The following is a 12,241-nucleotide window of genomic DNA, read 5'->3' as shown; positions in this document are numbered from 1 at the left end:
GGGGGGGGGAGGGGGGGGGATGCAATAATACTTGCCCACAGGATTTCTTCTCCGCCAAATTATTGTAATCCAGTTAAGAATAACCACAAAAGATGCAGAACTAAAAGATTTCAGTATGTAAAAAAGTAAAAGATTTTTAAAACAGTAGTAGCTTCAGTACAAAATTGCAACTATATGTAGAAAAAAAAAAAGAGGTGCCTGTTGTTGAAATTAAGTCTATTTAAGAGCAGTTCAAACATATCACAAACTTTAAAAAGTACATCTCTGAATGAAGCAAAGGTTATGGGCTTGCACCAGGGTAACTAGGCAGTTGATTTCAGCCTGACCAGCATTAAAAAACCCCACATGTACTGGCTTAAATAAATACATTTTAAACATGACAAACTATTTACTCAGTTACTGAAATTTACCTAAAGAAAATAATCTTGAATTACAAGGCACAGAGTTAATTGCTGTCTGCAAGTGAAGCCCACACTAAAGGCCTACTACTAAAGGCAGAACGTGGTGAGTAGAGGTTACCTCAGTGAAATACTCCTACATCCTCATAGCCTGCAGGGCAGTGCTGCAGGAGCCATATCTGGAACAGCACTTCTTCTACGAGTGCAAAAGACACAAAGACACTGTGGGCAATGGCACTTGGTGAAGAAAAAGATGCAGAGTCTCTAGGCTTCTGCAAACATCATGCATAATGGGTGTTTTGGTGTTGCCCTGCGATCAGGCAACATTTGGAACTCTGTACTGGTTCACTGGCCACATACACCAGTATTTAGATTAACTGCAGTTTGTAATCTATGGGTTGCAGTTTGCTAAAGCAGTACCAGTACAAGCATACCTCAGATATACAAAAATTGCAGTTAGTGTCAGCATCAGTTATACCAGCTGAAAAAAGGCACACGCTCTTTAAAGAGGGAAATTAGGGCACAAATACGAATCTTTCTATCCACCTGGTATTTTTACCTGTATCAGATAAAGCAAGGTCAAATTAACACAAGATCCCTAATAACCTTGTTTATGTATTTTCTGTTATCTTGCTAAAATGAGACTTTTTTCTGCCCAGGGCATACACCAGTGCAGTTTTGCATGTGTGGGAATCACAAGAAAGCAAGTTCTGAATTACCAATTGAGGCTGCATCCGGACAAAGACAGCACTGTCAACTTCAGACAACAAAGCCCAGTCCAGCACCACCAGTTTCACACAAAGTATCTTTGAAGCATGCTGCTTTCATACCAGCAAGCTGTAAGGTTAAGTCTAAGGAAGGTTTCATGCGCTCACTCCTCAGCTGGTCCCAGAATCACACATAAAGAACAGCGCACATCCTGAAAATAAGCCAGCTGCCACTCACTAGAGCTGCTAAAGAAAGTTAAAAAGTACATAAATAGGACTTCAGTTAAGAGTTTATAAAAACTGATCACCTAGTAGAGAGGAGAAAACTGCCCAAGTAAACCTATCCAGTGACTGGCTAACCGTTACAAATTTAACTGAAACCATCAGTGAGTTGCCAGGAAGAAGCAAGGGTTCCTGGTTCCTCTAAATAGAACCTCCAAATTTTGTCAGTGTTCTAGAAAAACAACAAAGTAATTTGACGTAAAAATCTCAGGTGGTGGCCCCAAGAACATTAAGAAGTGAAGCAATTAATTCCTCAAGAACAAACAGGCAGCTGTCAGGTCTCTGGGATTCAAAGGGATCACACCAAAAATCTCATTTTGAGAAGTGTCATCCTAACTACCTCTGTCGGTCCAAGAAGAGAACTGTTGAGTTTATTCTCAAGGTGCAAAGTCTCATTGGAGAGTGAAATAAAAACTCAGTTTAGAATATTATGGAAGACTTGCATCTAAACTACTCTTCCACCTCTCCAATTCAAAAGTATGAAAATCACCCATTTGAGTGATTCATCATTATTCTAAGTTCCTTGCATTAGGAGAAATCAGCTCCTGCTTCTATTAATAAAATCATTGCAGGTGTTCCCTGGGTCTTCCTCATTGCATTGAACATGCCTTATGCTAACTCTTCATATAAAATGATCACAGTTCACTATAAGGTGAATCTCAGTAATATTTCAGGCTTTTTCGCATGTAAACAAATTGTTTTCAAGCTTTAAATTGACAAATTAAAACAACTGGACAGTCAGAATTCTGTTCATAAAACAAATTCCATCAGTAAAGAAGGGATGGAAAAAGCAGCAGCTATGCTTAAAGCAAAGTTATCAGAATTTGTGCTTTTCAGCAAGTCTAGTAACTGATAGCTATCTAGTAAAGAAGTCTGGCTTCAAAGAACTCCTGTCTTTTATTTTCCTCCATTAAATAAGGACAGAAGCCAAGTGATCCGTGGAGAAGCTGAAGACTGGAACTTTAGAAATAAAGTAGGTATTTGACCTCTCAGTTGTGTAAAAAAAAAAAAAAAAAATCTGTTCTGTTTCAGTTTCCCTGAAGCAATAAGACTGCAAGAATTTTCGTTGCATAAACCATTTCTGCTTAGAGCTGTTAGTGCAAGATGCAAATCTTCAATTTAATTCATTAAAAAGCCCTCCAAGATTCTAGTCAATATTCAACTTCGAACATCCATCACCCAAGGTAACTACAATAAGACACATTTTCTTGTGTTCTTCTTTGTCACAGGATACAGAACTGCACGCACAGCTTCAGCAAACACCTCCCGAACACCCTCCTGATTCAACGCTGAGCACTCCAAATATTTGACTGCTCCAATTTGTTTAGCCAGCGAAGTCCCCTGCTGCGGGGTAGTGGGAGCCAAACTTTGCTCTTTCAACTTTTTAACTGTTTCCAGGTCATTTCTCAAGTCTCTCTTCGTGCCCACTAGAAGAATGGGAACATTTGGACAGTGGTGAGAAACTTCAGGATGCCATTTGTGCCTCACATTTGCATAGGAAGAGGGGCTACCAATGGAGAAACAGATGACGAATACATTTGTTTGAGGATACGAGAGCGTGCGGAGGCGGTCATATTCCTCCTGGCCTGCAGTGTCCCAGAGATTCAGGCTAACTGTCCGGCCATCAACGGTCATTTGGGCACTGTAGTTGTCAAACACAGTAGGGATGTACTCTTCTGGGAAGGCATTGGTGGTATAGCTGATGAGAAGACACGTTTTTCCCACAGCACCGTCTCCAACAACTACACACTTTATAGTCTGCATTCTTTGCCCAGAAACAAAGACCTGCACAAAGCAAGAAAAAAAAATTAGGAAAAGCATACTCAATTATAGTCATTTTAAAGATAAGCTTTAGCCAGTTTTTAATATTGCTAACAATTTCTTATCACAGCTGAACACACTCAGTCAGAGCCATTATGAAGAGCTTACAGGCTAGAAAGACAATAGTGAAATGGAGATGCAATGAGTTGAGAGCTCAGTGACAACTGGCTGCATTCCAACCATGTAAATACAAAACTAGCCAAATTTCCACAGTCTTGCCTTACTACCAGACAGTTTCCCACAGGCAAAGGGACAAGTCCTTAGAGATACCTACAAGTGGAAAGGGATCACAAACTCAGACCTAGTAACAAGGTACTCTGTCATTTGTTAGGTTCACACACACCTGTGTATACACACACTGCCCTCCAAGATTCACAGTTCTTGTCTACACAGTATACTGCCTAAACAGTTTACCACAAAGAAAGGTCCAAAAATTATGTAATAAACCAAGATACCCATTGCTGGGCTCCACTGCTACTGTTTACTGTAATTAATCACTCAACTCAAGATCAATCAGACCTCCAGACACTGCATTAGTTAGAGGACACCAGATAAAAGATTTAGAAAGTAGCACATACAAGAAAAGCTGTTCTTTGAAATATAACCAGCCATAGTACCCAGATTAGAATACATAAACAATTTTTCTAAAGAAGCCAAGAACAGATTATTCTCACTAATAAGCAACAGAACAAGCAAAACTTAATAGGCTTGAGCTACAATAAAGAAAGCTTATAACTGAGCATTAGAAAAATACATGCTGTAAAACATCAGCAATCAAACAGCCTTCCTAGGCAGACTGGGGAATTGTTACAGGACATACTTGATACTTAAAGGCTTCCCTATCCCCTTGCTAATATGTGAGAAGTAGGTTTAATAGTCAAATGGATATAGCCTAAAACTCAATTAATTCTAAACTTTCCTCACATGAACAGCAGGAACTTTGAAAATAGCATGGAACAACTACAAGCAGTCATTTGTTGTACATTTGTAGTATGCTGGAGCTTCCACTGCTAGCCTGAACAAGACGAAACTTGCATCTGCCTTCTCACCCAAATGCCTTTGAGGTACTAGCAGTAATCCTCCACCAGCAGCAAATACACTGCTTCAAACTGAAGAAACAAACAGTGGGAGGAACTATATTGCATATTCCAGAAAAATCATAGCTCCAACGCCATCAAAATAGCAAAGAGACCATATGAAAATGAGCAATAGTGAAATACTTCACTTACAAAAGTCATGAAACCCCCTCCCTCCAGCTTCCTCTTCAAGACCATCCAAACAAATCAACACCTCATTACCATTTAAGTCTCAGCTTTGTCCTTTTTGACAAAGTCTTTATTGTATCCACATACTGCTGTCTTCCCACTAGGAGCACACATGATTCTTCTGTACTAAGTGAAAACATACTACCTTAAACTTTGGCACAAAGCTGCAACAGACAACTCGAGTGATACCGACTGTGGTCACTACAATATATAGTGCTTAAGGAAGTGTCAACATATGTACACACGCACTACTGAAAACCAGTCAGTGGTGGGAAGCAGTGCAGAAACCTTGCTCCATAAAGACCCAGCAGGACACTGGAGGGGAAGAATTTGGAGGAAAACAAGCAGGAGGAAGATCCAGAAGCAGTTTATCCTTTTTGAAAATGGCAGGAATTACATTTCTAAAACAACATGAATCACCTGAAATGAAATCTGGCAAGCACTTCTGAGGTTTGGCAGGAAAGCATACATGTGAGTTTCATCACACATCAAAAACAACAGTCATCCTTTTTCAAGGCTCCAGTCAAGTGTAGAGAGAGGTGTATGTGCAACTGCATATTGTAAAGGTAATCAGTAAAATGAAGAACAGCACTGACCAGCAAAAGCTGACAGAAGTACTGCATATATTATTCCAGAACAGTTGCACCAAGATTTTCATTTAACAGGGCTAGGGAAACAACAAAAAAAAAAAAAAACCAAACAAAAAATCAGTACGTTCTGTCAAATTACAGGCTTAGAAAGATTTCTTCTTTTCAACATAATATTCCTGAACACAAAGGGTCTAAGTGCTACAAGCAAACAGTGACAGAAGAGAGGATATATTTTAATACCATAACACTATTCTACCTGAAGATGCAACCGTAACTCACCAATCATAGTCTCTACTGCTTCTCTCCCAGTAGGGCAGATCACTACCTGCTTTCAGACACTGCCACACTCTCTCCAGCAGCAAGGCTGCCTTCAGAAGTTTCCAAACCCTGTTTCCCCTTCCCACCCAGGTAGCACACCATGTGAGCACATGCTGAAAAAGGGTTAGGAGTTGTTTCATCCAGTTTACCAAGCAGTACCACAATCAACTGTGTTGGTACAACCAAGCCAGTGGTAGCATACGGTGGGAATGAATCACTGGGGGAGGAACATCATATGCTGCTATTGCTGCCAAAGTTATCGCTGGACTGCAGCACAGAGAGCAGGTTTTAAAGCTTATTCCTGTGTTTACTTCAAACCACTGAAGTACTAGAAGATGCTGTGCCAGAAACCCTAGTGGTGACCAACAATTCCAGAGCAAAAGTTGTTTTCCAAATGAACTACCTATGCAACAGACCACTATTTTGATCAGTCAACAAGTGACATCACAGACATGGCAGAACTAAGTCAGTTGGATACATGCAATAAAAACTCAACTGTAGCAACAAAAGTCTCATGGAGAACGAGCTACACAAAGCCTTTTATATGCCCAGTTCATAGTTTCTAAAATAAACAAATTGCAAAGACTTGTAAACAGATCTCTCTTTAAAACACAAACCACGAGCTCCCCCAAGGACTTACACCTCTATGCATTTCTGTCCAGAGCTTTTCACAGAAAGACAGGGTATCCCAGAATTGCACTGCTACCTGAACACATCAGGCACTGATATCTGGAGGGTCATCGCACCAATATTGTAAGACAACACAGGCACTTTCATATATTGGCAAACTAAAAAGCCACATGTATCCCATACCATCAACAGCTAAAATAGCTTGATTCAACCTGATTTAAAATTTCTAATGAAAGTGTGTTACCCAAAGATTATTTTGTTGGGGCTTTATTTAAGAGGTCATTAGAGCTTTCAATTCGGAGAACAGTAGTAAGGTAACAAAAAAGCCTGGAACATTAATGTTTTCACAGCATTAAGATCTTGAATTACTTTACTAAGGCTTGGATATTAGAGGAGCAACATTTGGAATAGGAAGTAATTGCATGCAAACATGCCAAAGCATCAGGCTAAGCATGAACTACACAAATACAATTCAAGAGCTTGCAGGCTTTTAAGTATGCTTCTCTGCAGGGCTCCTTCAAAGTAGGTTGTCTTAGCTGAAGGGAATCATATGTGGCATATGCAATACAGAAAAACACACACCAGGATACACAATTTAGTACTGAAACACAAAAGGTAGAGAAATTAATAAAAAAAAAAAAAGAGTTGAAAGAAGCTCCTACACTCAAGAAACCTGTATGTTGTGAGCAGGTGTAGTTTGGATAAAAATTGACATATGGAAGAGAAAGGGGTTTTTTTTAATTTAAGCCACAACCAAGCAAACAATATTATCTCCATCAGGCCTTTTCTATTAAATCCACATATTGCTTTGTTCAAAATGTATAAAGTCTCTATTTTTTTTTAAACAATTTGCCTAGTAATAAAACTCTCATAAGATAGCAAGAAGCTGGGGTTCAAATTTGCATGGAAAACTGTTTATTTCTCAAGCACGCTTGAACTTGGCACTGCATGCTATTTGAATATAAATATATGCTGGGGGGAAAAAAAAAAAAAACATACTCCAAAACCAAAATTACCAGCAAACATTACCAAGAGCAGGAAAATTGGTTTAGGGTTTGTTTCGGGGGTTTTTTGGTGAGCTTCAAAAAAATTTTTGGGGAAAAACTTTAGAGAGAAAAATTCCACGTACAACAGGTAACAAGAACTGAAAAACAGAAAAATACAGATTAACACATCAATATATCAAAAACAAGACTTAGAATTTAGAAACAGAAAGGTGGGCACAAGCTTCAAAGCCAAGTTTAAAGGTTACTCAGCAAGAGAAAGGAATGAACAGAAAGTCCAAATTAGTGAGAAGTAACACAGGTTGCTTAGTCCTGCCAGAGAAAGGACTTTTGTTACAGTTAAGGTGGAAGATCATCAGAACATGAAGAGCTGTAGCAGTTACAGCAGAATGGGAATAGTTTTCAAAGAATTAAAAAAACAAACCCAACCACCTCACAAAGTGTTGTGCAAAAATACATAGATGAGTGTTATTTTTGTCTTGTCCATCAGTGCCTTTGGATTAGAATACTGGCATTCCTGTTTGGGTTAAGTTTCCTGCTCAGAAGATGCTGCAAAGTCTGCCTTCATTGCCTGCACACCTGGCACTTCCTTTGGAATATGCAAGATTTCAGTCAACTTGTTGAGACATCATCTGGAGAGCTGCTCCTGTTCTGACCTAATTACATATTTTCTAGTATCGTTATCATGGACAGCTTGCTCTCCTGTAACCCAACCGGATATTTGCTGGGAAAATTCACTACTTGGATTCCACTCCCCCTGCCCACAAACCTATCATAAGTGAAGTCATAGAATAACTTCATGTTGCATTAAAATTTTTTTGTGGAAGAGAAAAAACTTCTAGATCTTCCCTTTAATACTTCTGAAGGAAAGCTCCCTGTTGGCTGAGAGAAGGGAGAAAACAGTAGCAGAAAACAGAGAGGAAACATGAAACTGAATTATTCTGGGGCTTTCTAGATTTATGCTTTTTATACTTCCCGCATGTCGAAAAATTCTTGGCAGAGGAACTTCTTAGCAGGATATGTCTCTGCCCTTGCTACGTTAACACCAGATGCCTCTCTGTTAAGAGGATTTTAGCTTTGATATTGCTCTTCGATAATGTCATTTTCACAGAGTTTGTCAGGTCTTCTGTATCTCTCCAGTTTGGATAGGGCCCCATTTTGGCCAAAAATGAGCAGAAAACACACTAGGGGTTCAGCCAAAATCACCTATACTGAGCTGTGTAGTTCTGTTCAGCCACCACCTTTGATTAATCCCTCTCTGTTTTGCAGGCCCAGAAGTCTGATACTGCTTTATCAGGAGCAAGCAGAAGTTTAGATTTCTTAATGACTTAATTGCTCATCTTTCAGTAACAAAAACTGTCTGCATGATACGTGAAGTCACGCAGAAACTTTCAACAATTAATTGGGTGGATAAGGCATTTCTAAGTATATCCTACTATCCTCACCATGCAAAGGAGTTAAAAGATTTTTTCTGTGTACAGCTTAGCCACCAGACCTGTCGGGGAAAAGAAAGGGGCTCTCAGCAATTTAATCAAGACTGTGTTACTATTCCACAACAGCTCAGCTTACTTGCCATTGGTTTAGGCAAGTGCCAAACGAATGGACAAGTGCCAGACTTTCAGAATGCATGCCAAGAAAGAGTAAAAAAGTTAAATAGGAGACCTCATCCCTAATATCCTTCAGCAATGAATGACCTACTTTGACTTCTCACTGCCGTTCAAAGTTTTCACACTGCTTTCTGTCCTGCCATTTACCTGCAAGAGAAACAAAACACATGGCAATAGCCTGAGTGGCAGCAGGGCAGGGGGAGGATGGGGGAATCAGCAAGCCAAGCAACATTTCAGCAGCACAGCAAGAACCATGCAGTCCACCACCCAGAGTTCCACGTGAACAGCAGAATCGAGGAAGCTTGCTTTCTGCAGAGCTCTGCCTGGAGGTTCAGCTCCCGTGCACATATTACTGATGCCTAACAAGAGTGCAATTCTCACTGGTTGTTCCTGTTCCCTCAGTGTGAATGCTAGAAAGGCACAAAAAGTTGTTTCAAAGAAATAAAAGAAGCCACCCAAAACCTTTCATATAATGTTTTTAAAACCTCTACTCCTGTCAAATTAGGCTGAAATTGGTTTATTGATTTAAAGGTTAATTTTTTTTTGCAGGGACAAAACACACATAACCTTTACCATGTAAGCAGTTATTTCTTAGGGACCCACAGTGAAAATGAAGTGGTCTGCATGAGGTATTTGGGCACCTCAACCACACAAACCTCAGTGCATCAACACTCTTACTACAGGCATGCATACTCCAAATTTTATAGGAGAGCAACAGTATTAGTGACCAAATACCAATGACCTTAAATTCCATGAATCCAGGATTATGTTTATTGGATAATAAATATCTCATAAGGGCATTAGAAACAAGCTCGTGAAACAGCTGCACGGCTGTGAAATAACACTAGACCAAGGTGCAGCTGCTGTCATACAGGAACTAAAAACTAGGACTTCAGTAGATATCTGAATCCCCAGTACATGAATGTGACATGTAACCTGCCATAATCAAAAGCTGCAGAGTATTAAACTTGATTTTCCTCCTGTAACCACGTGCAGAAGCACAGATTCATCAAGACAGGTACCTTTCACAATTTACTTGAAAACAAGCAACATTGATAGGCTTCAAGGGTGAGCACAGTAAAGGTGTGAGACTAGGAGCAAGGACTGCAGGGTTCTGTGCCCAGATCCACTACTACACACCTCCTGGCTGATAAAGCAACTTGCAGAGGTGCTGGGTATCACAGTCAGTTCATAAGAAGTGAACAACATTGTCCTTCCTACCTTTTATAGATTCTGGCAAGACCTTATTCATTACTGTTGGCTAAAGGAAAAAAGGCAGTACTTCAGACATGAGGTTCTGTGAAGAGGCACATTAAACACATTGCAGGATGAATGATAAATCCAGTTAAAGCATCCCTGATTCCTATTTGAGGTGGAAAAAAAAAACTGTTAGTCTATCTTCCCATCATCTTTTGTCACCCGGCATTCATTGGCACTCTAAACGCTCTTTATTTTTAAGAAAAGTTGTAACAAAGCCACTGTTGTATTTGAAGGGTAATATGTATACTGGGAAAATCTAAGCTTTTTCCTTGAGAAAAAAGGCCATACACGCTTTTCATTCTCTTTGATTACTCCTCCTCCACCCCCAAATTTCACTGGGGGGGTAAAAAAAAAAAAAAACCAAAAAAAAATGCACTTGGTCAATCAGTAACAGTTTTGAAAAGTGTCTTTAAATAGTTTTGATACAATTAAAGCATGAGATAAAGCATGCACTCAGTGCGTACTGTATCATGGCTTGTGCACTACAACATTGCAGTATTTGCCAGTCTCATTTGCACAGAGTATCGCAGTTCTAAAAAGTGAGCAGAAGTTACCAGTGGCAAAGAGTCTCTCAGCAGTCTATCAGATTTACACATACTGGCATAGGAAAGTAAAGTTAAAAAAAAACAAAAAAACAAAAAAACCCACCTCCTTTTAAAGGTATGTATCTTTACACGATACCAAGTTGTGTGAAAACCCTTTGGACTCCAAAAGAATCACAGCCTCATCATGTAAGCAAATCAAACTGCATATTCAGTTTACTCCTACTAATTACAAACCACATATTTCATTGTTTTTCCAAGATCTCTGTAAAGTTCCTTCTAAGAAGAACATTTATAAGCATCTTTTTTCATGGAAATAGTAAGCTAAAATGCCAAATATGTCTCCTAAACTTAAGTTCCCTACAAAAAAACTTGTGTGCGGCTGAACACTGGCAAATTGGCCAAACGGAGCCTTCATGCTACGTATTTTACATTTGACACAGAAGAGAATGTAAGCTTTTTAAAATCAAAAAATAAGCCTGGGACAAAGAGCACACAGCTAATGATGCTGGCAAAAGGAGTGCCACACTCCAGCGCAGGACATGTTGCATTTAAAGCGACTTTACAACTCAGAGTAAATATGATGGGAATCACAAGCATTTATAAAAAGTAAACAGATAGTGACTATTCATGAGGTCTTTAAAAAAAAAAAAAGAAAAGAACAAAGGAACATCAAATTCAATCAGAAATAGCAAGGTTCAGAACAAATAAAAGTTAAGATCACTTCTGAGGGTGCGAGGTTAAGCTAGGAATTCCTCAGTACCGGATGTTACAAATACTGAAAGTTTATAGGACTCAAGAAGAGAACCATTAAGCTTATGAAAGGCAGCTCTGTAGAGGCTACTAAATTAGACAACACCTGTGACTCCTGAAACCCCTCAGAACATTTTAGGTCAGTACCTTGTGTCACTACCTTGCTCTACTCTTCCTGAGACAACAATCTGGCAGTTTTTAGAAAGCAGATCAAATATGACTACTCTTGCATATCCCTGTAAAGGAAAAACCACTCTCAGCACTGAAACAAGAGACCTTTAGAAAAGGCTAACTCATCATATGCCAACCTTTTATTATATCCGCTGGGGCCAGAGGTCACCTTAAATTTGTCACGGTAGTCCTAACGTGGATTAGCATCAGCCTGACTTTAGAACAACCCAGCCCAACCTTCGGACACTGCGGAACAGGGAAGAGCAGAACCTGCCCACGCGGCCATTCCGCTTCCCGCACACCCCTGAGCGAGAAATGCGACCAGAGAAAAGCTCGTTCCAAAACATCCCCCTTCCCCTACTGCTCCAGCACCTCCGGGCCCCGATGAGCACATTCCACAAACACCACCGAGCGCAGACGCCGGGACGTGCATCCCATCTCCCGCAACCTCTGGAAACTAAGAAAACTACAGGCCCCACGGCTGGGGGCTTGATTACCCTCTCTACTCCCAGGCTCGCCCTTCCCTCCTCCTCCGGAGCCGGCTGCTTCCCCCGCGGGGCAGATGCCGAGGAGGCGCAGTCGGCGCGCCAACAGCCTCCCCCGAGAAAGGACCCGCGACCGCCGCAGCTCCCAGGCCGGGAGAGGCTGGCGCCGACCCCAGGCCGCCGCCCCGCTGACAGCGAGGGTGGCGGCGGCCGGACGCAGAGGACCTTCCTTCCCACCGCGCCGCCTGCCCCGGCCTCCGCCCGGCGGCAACGCTGAGAAGAAAGACCCGAAGATGCGCGGGCTGCCCGGGGCCCGCGGAGGCCGCTCCCCCGCCACCGGGCCCGCGGCCCCCCCCCCTCAGTTCACCTCCCGGCCCCTCAGGGCCCGCCGCGGGCCGCGCAGCCGCA

General features: G+C 41.1%; 1 protein-coding gene across 3 annotated transcripts; it reads right to left on the bottom strand.

The window, feature by feature from the left end:
• Window positions 1-959: 959 nt before the first annotated feature.
• On the bottom strand, window positions 960-11,175 carry LOC104830431 (rho-related GTP-binding protein RhoG-like). Of its 3 annotated transcripts, none has more exons than XM_010565313.1 (4): window positions 10,531-11,175; window positions 9,844-9,985; window positions 8,714-9,032; window positions 960-3,172 (listed from the first exon to the last, which is right to left on the bottom strand). In XM_010565313.1, the coding sequence occupies exon 4, from the start codon at window positions 3,149-3,151 to the stop codon at window positions 2,576-2,578; it is 576 nt and encodes a 191-aa protein (XP_010563615.1). In that variant the 5' UTR covers window positions 3,152-3,172; window positions 8,714-9,032; window positions 9,844-9,985; window positions 10,531-11,175; the 3' UTR covers window positions 960-2,575. The 3 variants fall into 3 exon arrangements, with proteins under 3 accessions (XP_010563615.1, XP_010563614.1, XP_010563613.1); XM_010565312.1 differs by having other exon boundaries at window positions 8,714-8,769; XM_010565311.1 differs by lacking the exons at window positions 8,714-9,032; window positions 9,844-9,985; window positions 10,531-11,175 and adding an exon at window positions 5,070-5,174.
• Between the last annotated feature and the right edge of the window lie 1,066 nt (window positions 11,176-12,241).

This window comes from Haliaeetus leucocephalus, unplaced genomic scaffold (genome assembly GCF_000737465.1).
Source record: "Haliaeetus leucocephalus isolate CR32 unplaced genomic scaffold, Haliaeetus_leucocephalus-4.0 Scaffold189, whole genome shotgun sequence".
NCBI classification, from domain to species: Eukaryota; Metazoa; Chordata; class Aves; order Accipitriformes; family Accipitridae; genus Haliaeetus; species Haliaeetus leucocephalus.
Note: the sequence above shows the minus strand (reverse complement) of the source record. Positions and strands in the feature narration are given on the sequence as shown.